This window comes from Macaca fascicularis, chromosome X (genome assembly GCF_037993035.2).
Source record: "Macaca fascicularis isolate 582-1 chromosome X, T2T-MFA8v1.1".
NCBI lineage: Eukaryota > Metazoa > Chordata > Mammalia > Primates > Cercopithecidae > Macaca > Macaca fascicularis.
Window position 1 is genome coordinate 12550770 of NC_088395.1, and position 18012 is coordinate 12568781.

Sequence of the window (18012 nt, forward strand, 5' to 3'; positions counted from 1 at the left end):
AGAGATGTCAAAGATTTGGTGTTTATATGGAGTTTTCTATATTTTAAAAGTTAATAACCTGGCCAGGCACAGTGGCTCATGCCTGTAATCCCTGCACTTTGGAAGGCCAAGATGGGCGGATCACTTGAGGTCAAGAGTTTGAAACTAGCCTGGCCAACGTGGTTAAATCCTGTCTCTCCTAAAAATACAAAAAAAAAAAAAAAATTGGTCGCCTGTGGTGGTGTATGCCTGTAATCCTAGCTACTCAGGAGGCTGAGGCAGGAGAATTGCTTGAACCTGGGAGGCAGAGGTTGCAGTGAGTCGAGATTGCGCCACTGCACTCCAGCCTGGGGGACGCACTACAGGCTGGGGTGTGGCATAGAGTATGATGTTTTCTTCAGGGTTGCATTTCTCCCCAAAATAGAAATTGAGACCAATGTCATTCTTTCAAACACTCTTCTTTAAAGGAAATATCAAAGAAATAAACCTCTATGCTACATGCAATGTAGGATCCTGGATTGGATCCTGGAACAGAAAAAAAGACTACAGTGGTTAAGTAGTAAAATCTAAACAAAGTCTAGAGTTCCATTAATAGTATTGAACCAATGTTCGTTTCATACTTTCAACAAATGTGTTGTGGTTGTGTAAGAGGTTAACATTGGGAGAGACTAAGTGAAAGACATGTAGAAACTACACCATCTATGCAGCCTTTCTACAGATCTAAAAGGATTCCAAAATAAAAAGTTAAGGTTAAAATAAACTATATAGAACTATATGTGTGAAATATGGCCCATCAATTAAATCATAAAACACACATTAAGCAAGTTCTCTGTGAACATCACCATAGTAAGTATAGTAAGTTTACAGTAACTAAAGAAGAATGCACAACTAGGTCCAGGCATGGAATTGGGGACAGAAGAGCGGGGAGTAAAAATGCCAGAAAGAATGAGATACCTTAAGGCAATCGGTAAACCAATGTGAGCAAGTCAGAGGGTATGGGAGGGGAGGATTTAGGTGAAAATCTGAAAGAAAAGGAGAGCAAACTGTTACAAACCTGAATTTCATGTAGAGAGAGTAGACTATGACATTGCTCATTTATTTTCTCTTTACTTAAATGTTGTTGTAAAATCAATCACAGTAAGGTTTCTTTACTCATCTATGGTGTACTATTTTCCCAGCTGCTAATTTTAAATTAGCCTCCCCTCAGCTGAGGATCACAGTTAACAAAATACAAGGTATTTACAAGCAAAAGTTAAGCACAAATAAAGGTCTAGATGAAAATGAAAGGGAGAGAACTCTAAACCACAATGACACATATACACATGTGGCCATTTAGTCTGTACAATTTGCCTATAGCAGGGCTTCCCAACCTTGGTGCTATTGGCATTTGGGGCTGAATCATCCTTTGTTGTGGGAACTGTTCTATCCATTGTAGGATGTCTTAGCAGCACCCTGACCTCTTCCCACTAGATGCCAGTAACATTCCCAAGCTGTGAAAAACAGAAATGTCTCCAGACATTGTCACATGTCCCTTGGCAGGCAAAATTGCCCCTTGGCTGGGAACCACTGGCCAAGAAGAGAAAAGTATAATTGTCTAAATCAGAGTATATTCCACAGGTATAACCCAGTACTGCCACTCAAGTTGTTAGAACTATCTGGTGGGACCATATGAAACTACTGTTTTTGTAGGTTAAAAATGATTGAACATCAGTGATTTTATAAGTTTCAACCTGAAAAGTATGTATTTCTATATGAATCAGTAAATAGTAAAATAGCAATTGTTACTAGTGGTAAAAACAACTTATAATTTGCATTATAATATGAACTTGTTAGTTTAAGGTAATTGCCATGTCACTGAATGTCATGATGACCAATGATGATATATGATCTTCTGGTAGCTGTGTGACTCAGAAAATTATAAAAATATTAAATATATTAACATACCAGCTAGGAAAATTGGCAGGAAAATGTTTTTTATTAATTTGCTGTTGGTTCATCAGAAACTGAAAGTAAATTCAGCACTGAAAAATAGTATTGTTACTCTTAACATATATTCTCTGCTGATTAGATAAGATGTTACCTCTGACTGCTTCAAAGGCGGGCCGTGGGACATGGCACAGGTCATGGGACATGACCCTCTAACAGCTTCAAAGGTGGGTCATGGGACATGGGGGTGGTGCCAATGTAGGGAGCCTAGCGCTGGTGTTCGGAAGGGGGGAACAGAGCAGGCTGGATCAGGGGACATTGGTGGCCCCATGGTTTGCAGAGCCATAGTTCTGGAGTCCATGCCATGTAGAAAGTTCTCATATACAAAGGCTCAGCCAGCTGAGACCTCGGTACTCATCCTGGTGGCCCCTGAGCAGCAACAAATCCAAGAGCTGGCATTGGGGCCCTAATGACACTCCATTTAAGGGGGACATCATTGGATGAGTTGGATTTGGCACCTTGCATCAAATCATAGCTCAGACAGAGGCATCATTCATCTGGTCATAGCGGTGTCAAACAAAACAGAGCAGCAACAATTTCTAAAAATCAAGAAATGATTTAGAAATTATTAGAATATTCAATGAGCAATATGTTACAACTTAGATTACTTGGTAAGCAGTTTTGGATTGGTATAGCTCAGTTTAGAGAATAAGAGGGAGGATGTTTATAATTTTATATGTGTATTGATTTTTATGTTAATTTTACTCCCATTCCAGTTGTAAATATATTTATTGTCACCCGTGGTCTATCATCAGATGTCTAGAAACCCACTGGTTCCCTAGGGACAGTTCGCCCTATCCAATAGAGAAGAGTGAGCAATTATCTTCTGTGTTTCAATATGAAAAATCAAACTTATAAACAGAAAACAGAGAGTTTGGATCCTTGCACACTTCTTACTTGCTAGGTAACCTTGGATGCATCACTATCCAGGAGCCTCAGTTTCCTTATCTGTACTAGTGAAATACTATCCGACAGGGTTATTGTGGGAATGAAAGGTGAATCTATGACAAGGAGCTTGGCACACAGTAGGAACTCATGTTCCCTTCTTGGGATCCCATCAATTATTGAATAAACAAGCAACCTTTTTCTATATTAAACTGATACAATTTATATTTATTTGTATTTCACACAATATGAATGTTTATTAAATGTATCTCATTGGCTTCCTTTAAGGTATCTGGAAATGAGGGTCTAAATAGTAGAGAGAAATGTGCTTGATCTTAAATTCCTGATGGTGGCTGGCACAGTCCTCTTATCTATGACGGAGTGACCTTGAAGGAATGCCAAGCAAGTTAATCATTTACTAAGTGTGGCTTTTTCCCCAAAGACACTTGAGCTGAGGCTTTTTCAAGCCTGAATAAGGTCACATAATTCTTCTTTTAAAAGATCGAGAAAATTACGTCATGCTTTTGAGAACTGATATGTAGATAGTTGTTATGGTAAGTTGGCATTCATGGAAAAGAACTTTTTTTGGTTAAAAATCTATGGTCATCAATCAGATTCTTATATATGATAAGCCATCAGAAAGTACATGCCAAACTCTTTCACCTCCTTTAGAGGTCTGTTTTCAAAGAAAAAAAAAAATGTTTTCAAAAATTATTCGTTTTCTCTTTTTTAAAAAAAAAACACACTAGCTTTTGAAATAAACAGTTTTTAAAAAAAAATAAACACCAATAAAATATTGATTTCAACGTTTCTCTACTACCTTGGCTAAATTAATTAGGTAGAATAAGCAATTTGTATTTTTTTAGCTGACACCTCTGATCCGTGGGGAGCAAAAGATACTGAAGGTAGGAGAATAAAGAGAAACAGTGTTACCATCACAGTCCTAAAGACTTGATGATGGTGGGAACAGAAAATGGTGGTAAAGATCTAAGTCAAGAATAAGAAAACTAAGAACACATACATGCAAACACTATTCTCTGGTTTACTACCAGTTTCTTGAAGGAAAAGTGCCTCAGTATTCTCAGGGAAGAGAAGAAAAAGGTTGAGATAATTCAGAATCCAGAGAACAAAAAAACCAATGGTAGAATTGAAAAAGTTAGCTCTGTGTGTGTGTGTGTGTGTGTGTGTGTGTGTGTGTGTGTACCTTATTATACAATGAACAGAAAGGCATGCTTTGTTAGAGTTATTCCTTATTACTCTAAAAAGTTTCTGAGAGTCACTGAATACTAATTCCTTTCCATATCTGGGTTATTTATGAGAGTGACTTTGTCTGCACAACGTAAAGAGAAGTGGGTGTTTAGGAAGATGCCAGATATTAATGAACTCTTGGTTGCTATCTGCATGGATCACATTGATTTCTAATATAAGGAGAATCGGTTGGAGAATATTTCTAATTTTGAAGTTCTTGCTTGCATGCCTTCTTTATTTGAAAAAATTATGAGACTCTGCCAAGCAATATGCTAGATGAGGGATTGACAAACTACTTAAGGCCAAATCACAGAAGCTTTGTTTCTATACAACTTTCAAGCGAATAATGGTTTTTACATTTTTGAATGGCTGGGGGAAAAAAACCAAAAGAATATTTCATGGCACATTAAGATTAAATGAAATTTAAATTTCATGTCTATAAACAAAGTTTTATTGGAACACACCGCACCCAATCATTTACTTGTGCTACCATTGAAGACTTGTGTAGTTGTAACAAAGACCCTATAGCTGACCCACAAAGCTGCATGTATTTGTTGTCTGGCTAGCTCTGTGCTAGACTCTGAGGATAAAGCTATGACCAGGACTGATCCAATCCCTGACCTAACGTTATTTATGTTCTAGTCACCAATGGCAAAGATATTCAACATGCAACTAAAGGCAGCAAATTGATCATTACAGATGAAGATAAATACTATGAGGGCAATCAACAGACAGAGTAATGAGATCAAGAAAACTGAGCTGGGGGTTGGGGGAGGACAGAGAATTGTTGTGTAGAGGGAAGTTAAAGAAGTGATCTTTGTAAACTGAGACTAAAAGATTAAATGAACCAAGCCTGTGATAGAGGAGCCATCTTGAGTTTTCTGAGAGAGCAAGGTGCATGTGCAAAGTTCCCATGGCCAGACAGGTTCTGTGCATCTTAGAAAAGAGAGGAGAGAAGCTGAAGGTCAGTGGGGGAAGGTGATATGAACCCGGAGGGTTAAGCAGGGCCAATTAACGAGTATTATGGGAGGCCATCTACAGGTTTTAAGGAGAAGAGTAATTCATTAGCTTTGATTAAAAAAAAAAAAAAAAAAGTCACACTGGGCGCGGTGGCTCATGCTTGTAATCCCAGCACTTTGGGAGGCTGAGGCGGGTGGATCACCTGAGGTCAGGAGTTTGAGACAAGCCTGGATAACATGGCAAAACCCCGTGTCTACTAAAAATACAAAAATTAGCTGGACATGGTGGCAGGCACCTGTAATCCCAGCTACTTGGGAGGCTGAGGCAGGAGAATGGCTTCCTTCCAGGAGGCAGAGGTTGCAGTGAGCCGAGATCGCACCACTGCACTCCAGCCTGGGTGACAGAGTGAGACTCCATCTCCAAGAAAATAAATAAATAAAATAAAATAATAAAAAATGTAAAAAATCATTCTGATTGTGGTATAGAAAGGGATTAGAGGGAGACAAAGATCTTTAGAAGAGAGCCCTCCTTGAGGGTTCAAGGAGGCTGATGCAGGGGCTGCCTGGTGGCCATGGCGATGGAGAGAAGTCCAGATTTGGCAAACGGAATCAACAGTCTTAGGATGGGAGGGTGACAGGAAAGACAGAATCGAGGGTGATTCACACATTTTGCCTCTGATTAACTGAGTGGTTGGAGGTGCCACGTACTCAGGGAAGAGCAGGCTGGACCAAGAGCATGAAGACTTCCCATTGGAGAAGACCAGTGTTTTCTCTAAAGGTTCAAATAGTCAATATTTAGGCTTTGAAGGCCGTGGAGTCTCTACCACAACCCCTCAACTCTGTCCTAGTCGCACAAGAGCAGCCACAGACAATATGTAGATGAACGAATGTGTAAATATGTAAAACTTGATTTACAAGAATGGGTTATAGACAGGATTTGGCCCATGGGCCATAACTTGCCAACCCCTGTTGTAGAGTGGTATGTTCAAGTTGGACCTCAAGTGTGAGGTCTGAGCTGAAGATACAAACATGAAAGTCATCAAGATTAAGTCATGGGCCTGGATGACACCAAGGAGAGTTTGTAGAAAGAATAAAGACAAGAAAGCCCAGGGTCACGCTTGGAGGCATCCCAACATTTCTTGGCGAGGTGGGATAATCCTTATCAAGACTGTGTTACCGGGATTGTTTAGAAGTAGAAAACATTATCACAAGGAAGGAGAAGGACTCTTTATACACTACGTTTATCTCTAATTGAAAGCCTTCTTCAACTGCTCACACTTACATGGGAGAGTGAAGTGGGGAGCAGGAGAGAGTAGTGGTAAAGAGCTGCTTGGCTCCACTATGTAGCTGTGTGGCCTTGGGCAAGTTATCTAACTTCTCTGTTTCTCAGTTTCTCTACCTGTGAAATGGGGATGAGAGTAATAAAACTGAACTCATAGGGTTGCTGCAAAGCCCTGCCATAGTAAGTGCTATATATATACACAATATTGTTATTTCTTCTCTTAATTGCTACCTTATTCCAGAAAGGATTTGAGACAACTCGCTTTTATTGACCCTTGCTTAATTTAGACACTCACACCAAAGTTAAGCTCAGCCTAATTTCAATTACTTCATGTACATCAGAATATTATCCCGCCTCCTCCCCCGCAATGCAAATCCTTTACCCCCTTTAAGAATCTTCCGTGTCCACTATTACAAAATTTCCTTCCTCTTCCATCTGCATCCTGGGTGTGGATTCCTGTGCTCCTTATCTGGCCTTGACCCCTCTTCTGCTTGAATTACATATGCAGTATCCAGCTATCTTAAGCTGACTGAAGGCACCAGATCTTTGATCTTATTTCTAGAAGTGACTGATACAACCTGCATGAAAAGGACATTCCCCTTGGCAGCATCAGATTACATGGAATTACCAAGAGAAATCAGTGTAATTACATCTTCACCTTGCCTCTGAAGAAAGCTTTAATGACCAATTTTCACAGAAAGAAGCTAGTTTAATATTCATCTTCACTGAATTCAAGAGAGTTTTGTTTTTGTTCAGGTTTTCATTCTGTTGAGTATCACTATGGACTCACTGATTTTTACATATTTGGTACATTTCAAGCAACTAAAGTTGCATTAATTTTTGATGTTCACACTGTCCTACCTTTAATCAATAGTAGCCACTTTTTAATTAATTAATTTTGCTTTTGAGAGATGGGGGTCTCACTATGTTGCCCAGGCTGACCTCAAACTCCTGGGCTCAAGTGATCCTTCTGTGTTAGCCTCCGAGTCACCATGTTTATAGATATGCTACCATGTCTGGCAATAGTAATCATTTTAAACTGGCACCTTTATCCTTCTGACGTATTCCCCATCATCTTTGCTATATCTGAGACAAGATGTTCTGGTTCACTTCGTCCGTTCCTGATCCAGACCTTGAATTGGTCAAATCGCAAGAATACTTGATTCCTTTCCATGGAAAACAGTGTTCAAAAACCAAACTTCTGATTCTGGAAAGTGGTAATGAAAGGGAAGAAAATTTAACTTTTCTCTTGTTTCTCTAGTACAAACCTTATTTTAGGGTAATCAAGTAGCCCAGAAGACGAAGGGAAGCTCTTTTGTACTGAAGAATTCCGGCTAATATTGTACACAGCAAAGATTAATAGAATTAGAAAGTTTGCATTTTACAAGGCTAAAATGCAGGCTTATAATGGAGGCTTACAAGGCTGTCAGCACCTTAAACCAGTGATCTATCTCAATATTATATCAAGACAACCTGACATGTTAGTATGTTAGATGTGATCATGGTCTTGGAATCATAAAGAAAAATGTCTTTATCTCTCCTTTTAAGAGCTTTATTGAGATTCAATTTATATATCATACAATTCACCCACTTAAAGTGTAAAATTCAATGACTTTTAGTATGTTCACAGAGTTGTGCATTCATCATAACAATTTTAAAACATTTTTATTACCACCCCAAAGAAATCCCATACCCTTTTGCTTTTAGCCCTGCCATCCCTCCATCTTCCCATCCCTCTAACTAACCCTAGGCAAACCCTGATTTACTTTCTGTATATAGACTTTCCTATTCTGAACATTTCATGTAAATGGAATCATGCACTAAGTGGTCTTTTGTGTCTGTATTCTTCACTTAGCATAATGTTTTCAAAGCTTCTGTAGTACATATCAGAATTTCATTCTTTTTAAAAGCTAAATAATATTTCATTGTACAGATGACCACATTTTGTTTATCCACTCATCAGCTGATGGACATCTGGGTTGATTTCATCTTTCGGCTATTGCAAATAGCGCTGCTGATAACATTCATGTAAACTATTCATTTGAATGCCTGTTTCCAACTCTCTTGAGTATATACCTAAGAGTGGAATTCCCAGCTCATATGGTCACTCTGACCATTTGAGGAACTGCCAGACTTTTCCAAAGCAGCTGCAACATTTGGAATTCCCATCAACAGTGTCTGAGGATTCCAATTTCTCCACATTTTCACCAACATTTGTCATAATTATCTCTTTTTTATCACAGCCAACATAGTGGGTATGAAGTGGCATCTCCTCGTGGTTTTCACTGGCATTTCTCTGATGGCTAATTATGATGACTATCTTTTTTTCTTCTTCTTCTTTTTCTGGAGGCAGAGTCTCACTCTGTCTTCTAGGCTGGAGTGCAGTGGCACAATCCTGGCTCACTGCAAACTCCGCCTCATGGGTTCAAGCAATTGTCCTGCCTCAGCCTCCCAAGTAGCTGAGATTACAGATGCCTGCCACCACACCCGGCTAATTTTTGTATTTTTAGTAGAGACAGGGTTTCTCCATGTTGATCAGGCTTGTCTCAAACTACTGACCTCGGGTGATCCACTCACCTTGGCCTCCCAAAGTGTTGGGATTTACAGGCGTGAGCCATGGCGCTGGCCTCTTTTCAAGTGTCTATTAGCCATCTGGATATCTTTTTTGGAGAAATGTCTACCGGATCTTTTGCCCACATATTTTTCATTTTTTAAGAGATTAAATTTTTAGAGCAGTTTTAGGTTCACAGTAAATTAAGTGAAAAGTACAGAGACCTCCCATATATTCTCGGCCCACACACACGCACAGCCTCTCCTACTAACTAAAATCAATGTACGTACATTGACACGTCATTATCATCTAAAGTCCATAATTTACATCAAGGTCCACTCGTGATATTGTACACTCTATGAGTTTCAACAGATATGTAATGACATGCATCCACCATAGTAGTATCATAGAGTAGTTTCACTGCCCTAAAAATTCTCTGTGCCCCACCAATTCATCCGTCCTTCCCCTCTTGCCAATGACAACCACTGATCTTTTCACCATCTCTGCAGTTTTGCTTTTACCAGAATGTCATACAGGTGGAATACTACAGTCTGTAGCTTTTTCAGATTGGTTTATTTCACTTAGTAATATGCATTTAGGTTTCCTCCATGTCTTCTTACGACATAATAGCTCATTTATTTATAGTGCTGAATAGCTTTCCATTGTCTGGATGTGTCACAGTTTGTCTATTCACCTACTGAAGGACATCTTGGTTGCTCTGAAGTTTTAACAATTATGAATAAAGCTGCTATAAACATTCATGTGCAGTCTCCTTTGATCATTTTAAAATTTGGTTGTCTTTTTATTATTGAGTTGTGGTCATTTTTTATATATCCTAGATACAAGACCCTCATCAGATACATGATTTGCAAACATTTTCTCCCATTCTTTGGGTTGTTTTTCTCTTTCTTTCTTTCTTTCTTTTTTTTTTTTTTTTTTTGGTTTTGTTTTGTTTTGTTTTGTTTGAGAAGGAGTCTTGCTCTGTCGCCCAGGCTGGAGTGCAGTGGTGCAATCTCGGCTCATTGCAACCTCCGCCTCCTGGGTTCAAGTGATTCCCCTGCTTCAGCCTCCTGAGTAGCTGGGATTACAGGTGCGTGCTACCACGCCCGGCTAATTTCTTTTGTATTTTTAATAGAGACGGGGTTTCACCATGTTGGTCAGGCTGGTCTCGAACTCCTGATCTCGTGATCTGCCCACCTCAGCTTCCCAAAGTGCTGGGATTACAGGCGTGAGCCACCATGCCTGGACTTCTTTCACTTTCTTGATGGTATCCTTTGAAGCATAAGTTTTTCATTTTGATGTCCAGTTTATATATTTTTGTTGGTGGTGCTTGTGCTTTTGATGTCATATTAAAGAAATATTTGCCTAATCCAAAGTCATGAAAATTCATACCTATGTTTTCTTTTAAGGATTCCATAGTTTTAGGCTGGGTGCGGTGGCTCACGCCTATAATCCCAGCACTTTGGGAGGCCAAGGAGGGTGGATTACTTGAGCATGAGAGTTTGAGACCAGCCTGGGCAACATTTTTGTATTTTTTATAAAGATCCCATTTCTACAAAAAATACAAAAATTAGCTTGGTATGATGGAGTGCACCTGTAGTCCCAGCTACTCGGGAGGCTGAGGCAAGAGGATCACTTGAGCCCAGGAGGTCGAGACTGCAGTGAGCCGTGATCACACCACTGCACTCCAGCCTGGGCAATCGAGTGAGATTCTGCTAAAAAAAAAAAAAAAAGAAAGAAAAAGAAAAAGAGTTTTATAGTTTTAGCTCTTTCATTTAGGTCTTTGATCAATTTTAAATTAATGTTTGCATATGGTGATATGTCTTTATCTTTTTACAGATATATGCAGGCTAAATAATTTAGATGTGAATATATAACATCTGTAATTTACTTTAAAATACTTTAGATAAAAATAGATAAAGCAAACATGGGAAATTTTTGACAGCTACAAAATCTAGGTGGTGGGTACATGGGTGTTCATTATATTTTCATCTCTGTTTTTGAATTTTTCTTTAAACAATAGAAGTAAAAGGTAAAGTTTTAGAAATAAAAATTAGAAAAAATACTTGATTATGAGTGAAAATGTTATTAATACTGAATTAAAGTTGAATCTATTTTGACTTATTTTTAAAATAAATTGTTTGTAAATGTTAGTGTTTCATAATAAGTTATAAATTATTTGCCACACCCCTAATAAAAACATACAAGAAAAAGGTTATGTCAGAGTGTCTTGGCATTGCTCTTAGGAACTAGTGTTCTAGAACTTCTTGTTCTAATACAGCAACTATCAGCCACATGTGACTGATGAGCACTTCAGATATGGCAAGTCCAAATTAAGATGTGCTCTAAGTGTAAAATCTATATTGGATTTTGAAGACTTGATACAAAAAATGCAAAATAGCTCATTAATATGTTTTATGTTGATTACATGTTGGAATGATAATATTTTGGATATTGGGTTAAAGGTATTATTAAAATTACCTTCACTTGTTTTTTATATTCTTTTAAAATACAGCTACTAAAATATAAATTACATATGTGGCTTGCATTATATTTCTTTAAAAAAAGTTTAAAATTTTTTCATAGCATCATATAGGAAACAATCATTACATTTCTTTTGGACAGTACCATTCTAGAGAGAAAAGGACTGGGCTAGAAGATCCACATTCTAATTTCTTTGCTGCTTTCAACTAGCCATGTGTCTTTGGGCCATTTCTTCCATTTCTTAGCCCTAAAATAGTCAGGGATAAATTCACTCAGCAAATACTTAGACTTCTTACTACATACAAAGAACTTGGCCAGATGATGTAGGAAATAGAAGACGTGAAACTGTTCATAAATTCAAATCATTGTTTTACCATTAATCTCTATCCATGAGTCAATGAAGATAGAAATCAACAATGGAAAATATCTCATCATTTTTATTTTTTAAACTAACATTTCATCTTAAGATAATGTATATTTTATAAACAGTCTGAGACCTGGATCACATATGCACAGAGTATATGTTCTTTTTCTCTTCTAAGTCTTGGGTCTTTGAACAAGTGTTCCTCTTTTCCAGAGGCTCCCCAACTTCAAATGTTGTTCAAGAAGTGCACTGTGGTAGACAGTTGGTGGACAGTACTCTTGTCCTTTTGTTGTCCCATACCATGTTGACGGCTGGTCTTGGCCATGTAACTTGCTTTGGTCAATGAGACATTAGCAAGCAAGATAAAAGCAGAGGCTTGATAAGCACTTGCTCATTGAGACTTACCTTCTTAGAACACTCCTTGGAACCTTGCAGCCATGCTGTAAGGAAGCCCAAGCAACCACGAGGAAAGGCCCACATGGAGGAGAGAAATGCCAGGGGTTCATTCAGACTAGTGATTCTCAACCTGTGGTGATTTTGCCCCTTGTAGGACATTTGACAATGTCTGGGGACACTTTTGGTTGTCACAGTGGTGGATAGGTGCTACTGGCATCTAGTGGGTAGAGGCGAGGGAGGTTGCTAAACATCCTGCAATGCACAGGACAGTCCCACAACAAAGAATTACCCAGCCTAAATATCAGTTGTGCTGAGGTTCAGAAACCTGTTCTAGACCAACGTTTCCCACAACCTGGCTCCTATTGACCAAGTATAAAGGCACTTGGGAGAGAAAGTGTTCACACTTAAATAAAATCATCTGTAGCTACTCATTTACAAGTGACAGCTTTCTGAACAGTCTGTGACTCATGATGATTTTTCAATGATTCCCATTAGTATTCTCATCAACCCCAATGGCACATTTCACCTTGTTTACATTCAGCATTTAAGCAGAGTAACTCATCAAACTATTGAACCAACAATCATTGTATTAGATGCCCCAACTGAGATATTGTTTCTCCTTGGTGCTATCAAGGCCATGGTTTGTCACAATTCAATCCAAGCTTCCAAATCTGCAGCCATTTACCCACCCAAAGGCCAGGGGCTTTAACTTTTACTGTTTTATAGTCCATCAGCTTTGGTTCTGTGTTACCAAAGAACCACAGCCCCATCATGCTAAGAGGATGCCACTTTCCCTTTGAGAAGAGCATGTATATATTTAGAGGAATCCATTATTAGTCAATTTTATCTATGAGAGAAATTTTAAGTATATAAAAATTATAGTAATTTGCTGATAGTAAATTTTATTAGAAGAGTTTAAATATAACTACATTAGCAGACTCACTCAATAAAAATTTTAAACATAGTGGTCAAGTATAAATCTCATTGCTATGGTAATTAACTGTGAAATGCATAGATAATAAACCATTGCAGATAGGGGTTTTTGTTTGTTTTCTCATATAATAGGGCACATACACATCTCTAGACGGAATGAAAAAGGGCCAGAAATGTTGCTAAAATTGTTAGTTTAGATAACTTTTTGATAGGTTGGCAGATACAAAAGTTTACAAGAAACACTCGATATGCAAAGTAATTTCCTTGCAAAGTACAAGGACCCAGATGAAAAATCCCAATGATACGAATCACCCCAGCAATCTCCCAAATCCCATTATGAAGTCTGATTAGTGTAGGCTACAACCCAATTGCAAGTGGGCTTTGCTGTTGATGGAGAGCCAGTTCTTGGCAAACATTAGTAAAACCAAGCCATTTATCTACCTGGTTGAATCAGCCTTTGTTGAGGAGTGTGAAACTGTGACCAGCATCACCAACCAGCCCTCTATAGACAGGGACTGGTTTCCTTTCTCTTACACTTGGTTTGCGCCCTGAAGTTGGCTCTGGTACTGCATTTGGCATCTTGAGAAAACCTTTTTGCTGGTTTCTAGCAGGAAAGAGGGGAAGGAGGCCCTGACTTCAGGGATGTGGAGGGACTGAGCTGGACTGTCTAGGGAGATCTGTGTTCCTGGGATCGGGCCCTTGAGCATCCAACAGGCGGAAGGTTGTGAAGTGGCCCAAGGACCATCACATCTACCGAAAAATGGTGAATCTGGGGGACTTGGTCTGATCCAGTGAGCCATCAAGAGCAACACTTCCCCTCAGCCTGTGATGAGGACTCACATAGTGGCTGGATTTTTTTAAGGACACATGGCGCCGGGGCAACTGTAGTTCAGGGGTCATCAAGTTTGAACTATGAAGGACCACATGGCCAATATTTACGTTTTGCAGACCAAGCAACAAAAGGGAAGATATTACGTAGGAACTTACATAACAAGAGAAAAAAAATTGTCACAATGTTTTTATTGATATAATCCAACATACAATAATATTTGAGTACAATTATTTGCAACCCACATCTATTAATAAGAGAAAAGGAATTCTTTTGTCGGGGGGATATTTCTCTTCATTGGAGTTCAAAGGCGGTGTCTGCTATCATCACATAAAGTGCAAATGTTCATGTATGAAAACGATGCTTAGCTCTCTGGTACAAACACAGGGAGCTCTCGCGATCTGGCCCATAGACTGTAGTTTGCAGACCCTTGCCATAGTTGAACACCAGTCGCCCACACTGGATTTGCGATGTTCCGGGGTGGGAAGTCGCTCCGGGCTGCGAAGCACCTCGAGGGATCCCCCCAGCCCCCCGCCCCGTCCCGAACTCTCCCTCTGAGCCCAGCTAACCGCGGTTCATTGGCTCTACCCGCGAGGCAGGTCTGGAAGGTCAAGAATGAGGCTCGGAGCTCTCTCGCGGAGCAAGGACACCTTCGGGCTTCAGGACCACCCAGGGCGTCCAAAACTGCTGCCAGGGCTGTGCCCCCGCCCCTGGCACTTTCCAGCTCCCCCTCCACTGCCGCTCTTCCTCCCTCTCGGCCCCCTCCAGCTCCTCCTCTGGCTCCTCCCCCTCCGCTCCTCCCCTTCCCTACATCTAGCCGCCGCGCTTTCCCGCTCCCGCAGCAGCAGCCCCCCGCGTCGCTGTCGCTGTCGCCTCCGCCACCTCCTCCGCCGCCGCGCGCCCCTCGGAGTCCCGCGCCCCACCATGCCCAACATCGTGCTGTTCAGCGGCAGCTCGCATCAGGACCTGTCCCAGCGCGTGGCCGACCGTCTGGGCCTGGAGCTGGGCAAGGTGGTCACCAAGAAGTTCAGCAACCAGGAGACCAGGTAGGGGCCACGCCGGCGGCCGGGCTAGGGAGAGCGCTGGGCACGCGGCTGCTGGGCCGGGTTGGGGGCCGGCGCCTGCCCGGGCCACCTCCGCGGCCGCCGCGCTCCCCCTTCCGGGGCGGGACGGTGGCAATGCGGCCTCCGCGCCCCCGCGCCATCGCCTGCGAAGAAGCCGAGGCCGGGCGCCGCGCGTCCCGGTGCGCGCCCCGGCTGTACCCCCGGCGGCAGGGCCTTCGGTCCTGGGACCGCGGCGACTCCGCGGTCCCAAGCCGCTCCCGGCCTCCCAGCGGCGCTGCCGGGCCTGGCGTCCCCATCCCGGAAGGGAGACGTCTGGGCGGTCACAGACCGTCGGGGAGAGAGTGGGCGAAGCGGGCGGGAACCTCATCGGGTCAGCGCGCGGTGGAGGGACGTCCAGGGTTGGCTGGTCCCAGTTTCCGCGTCCCTGCAAAGCTGAACCTCAGACCAGTGCGTGCGACTAAAGGTTTCTCCCGTCCCCAACTCCGGTTGCACAGTGGGTTTACCTGGGGAGGGTCTGAACGCTGCTTCCCCCACCTGCCCCGAAGGGTTTGATCCAACGGGCGGAGGATCAGCGATTTTACAGCTTCCCAGTTGATTCTCCTGAGCAGCCAGGGCGCAGACCACTGCGTTATCCAGAGCGTGGAGTTGTGCCAAGGTTTGAAAGACTGTGAGAACCCCAGAGCGCACGTGCTGGGCTCCCCTCTGCTCCCACTACTCTTGCTGCTTCAAAGATGATGGACTTTCAGCTTCCTTCTTGTTCTGGGACTCTGCTGTGTACAGCAACAATGCCGTGATTCGACTGTAACTTACACCCATTTCTCAAGCCCAGGAGAAGTGGTCGCCTCTGCCTGTGGGTCAGGTGGTGGCCATCCTCGGAAGCTGACCTGGGGGGCTCCTTTGTCCACCTGCCTGAGTCCACACAGCTCCTTGACTCATTTCAAATTGGTCTCATTTTTCCCCTTCTTCCTCCAATATCTAGTACCGTTAACTGTCCACAGTTACTGATAATTTTTCTATCTTTGGCAAAGATCCAATTTAACCAGCATTTTCTAGAAATGGTGCCAGAACAGTTGGACACCCATATGCCCAAAAAATATGAAATTCCATCCATACTTTTCACCATTTGTAAAAATTAACTTTGAAGTGGATCATAGACCTAAGTGTAAAATCTAGAACTATAAAATTTCTAGGAGAAAATCTTGATGACTTGGGGTCAGGCAAAAATTTCTTAATGAGGAGTTATGTTAATACTGATGGGAAAGGTACTATTTTTTGGCAAGTCGGCTTTTTAGGATATGTGAATCTTATGTGACTTCCTCCAGGTGGCAAATTCCAGTTGTGGCTCCGATGATAATATAAGTGAAGAAACATTGTGAATGAGTGGCAGGTGGACTTTGGCTAAAGAATTCCGCTCTGCGGTGTTTAATGCAGAAGTCTGAGAGGATGGTCTAGGGCTCTGGAGAAGGATAGAGCTAGGTTTGAGTGTTGCAATATTTTGCCAGTCCTGTTCAACTTTCAGTCGCTTTAGGAACATGAGAAGAATAGTTTTTGTTCAGAAGGTGTTGTCATATGAGTAAAGGAGAAATTTCGTGGTGAAGTAAATTTTGAAAGCAAGTATGTTGCCCTTCCATGTACTCAGTGCTGCATGATCTTTTGCTAAGGAGCATGGTTAATCGATCAGTTCACTGCTAAGTCAGTGTTGAGTTTCTCCTAAAAATACCGCATGTGCCGTTGGGCAAAACTCACTCAGACATTGAGGTATGATTGTTTATACATTTGGTTCAAATATAAAGCAGACTCACTTTTATTTCGTTTTTGGTGTTTTATAACCATCACTTGATAATTAGAAATTGTGGGGCCTCAAAAACCACTCAGCATGAAGTTTGGGAATTGCCTATATAGCTACATTTTATGTTTTTAATATATAGAATATAAAAGGTTCACTGCCTGATTTTTCTCTTTTCCATGAACTGTACAAGTACAGAGCTTAATTTTTATAAACAGCCCTCTCTGGACTGGGTACTGTGCTAGGAATCCAGCTTTTAACTGTGTGATTGTAGAGAGGAGAAACTGAAGGGCAAAAGGAAGACAAAATTCATTCAGTTCATGTAAGGGCCCCTTCTTGAATCTGTCACTGAACTAGAATCAGAAATCTGGTTTGCTGTCTCCTGGCCATCAATCCTCCCATTTTACATTTTTTATACGCTACTTAACTGAACATAGAGCCTTCTAATTTTACCTTCTCATCCCTAAATCATTTCAGATATGCAGGGAGAGGTCCGCTCCAGCTTCACTATAGACCATGGAAATTCCATGGTGACATCTTAGGACAGCAGGTGTCTAGATGTCTCTGTTGTAACATTTTACCCTGGTCAGTTAACCTGCTGGCAGAATCTTAAGCTATACTGTGAGACAAGGTTATACAAAGTTATACGAGGTTATCGGTTACCATGTAATAAATAAAGAGCTTAATGGCTTAAAACAGTAATTGTTGATTTGGCTTACAAATCTGCAATTTGGGAAGGGCTCAGTGAAGAAAACTTGTTTGTGTCCCATATGGTCACAGCTGAGGTGGCTAACTGGGGCTGGAGGGTTCTTGAAGATGGCTCACATGACTGGTAAAAACTGGTAGCAAAAGTTGTTACTAGCTTTTGCCCAGGAGCTTGGTTAGGAACCTCAGCTCCTCTTCCTGTAGACCTCTCCATGGGGCTGCTTGAGCTTCCTTATAGCATGGAAGCTGGGTTCTAAGAGCACATGTTCCAAAAGACAGGACATTGAAGCCACCAGTCCATTAAGGACTGGGCTTGAAAGTTGGTGTATCATAATTTCTGTCATAAGCTGTTGGGCAAGTACAGAGCCCTCCCAGATTCAAGGGCAGGAGACTAGACCCTGCTCCTTGATGGGAAAAGTGTTAAGAGTCTGTGGCTATCTTTTAGTTACCATGCCAGTTTATTGTTGAGTCAGTGATGCTTTTCAGCCTTTTTATTTGGGGGTCAATAAAGATCCTCTGGCGGAACGGCAAATGGATGCTGCCTTCTGGCCACAATTTTTT

The 18012-nt window shown here is 41.4% G+C and overlaps 1 protein-coding gene across 2 annotated transcripts in view; it reads left to right on the forward strand.

The window, feature by feature from the left end:
• Positions 1-14734: 14734 nt before the first annotated feature.
• The window catches only part of PRPS2 (phosphoribosyl pyrophosphate synthetase 2), a 33858-nt gene continuing 30580 nt past the window's right edge, over positions 14735-18012 (forward strand). For both annotated transcript variants that reach the window (XM_005592966.4, XM_045384522.2), the window contains exon 1: positions 14735-14942. In XM_005592966.4, coding sequence (XP_005593023.2) covers positions 14821-14942 — 122 coding nt within the window. In that variant the 5' untranslated portion in view covers positions 14735-14820. The remainder of the gene's footprint in view (positions 14943-18012) is intronic.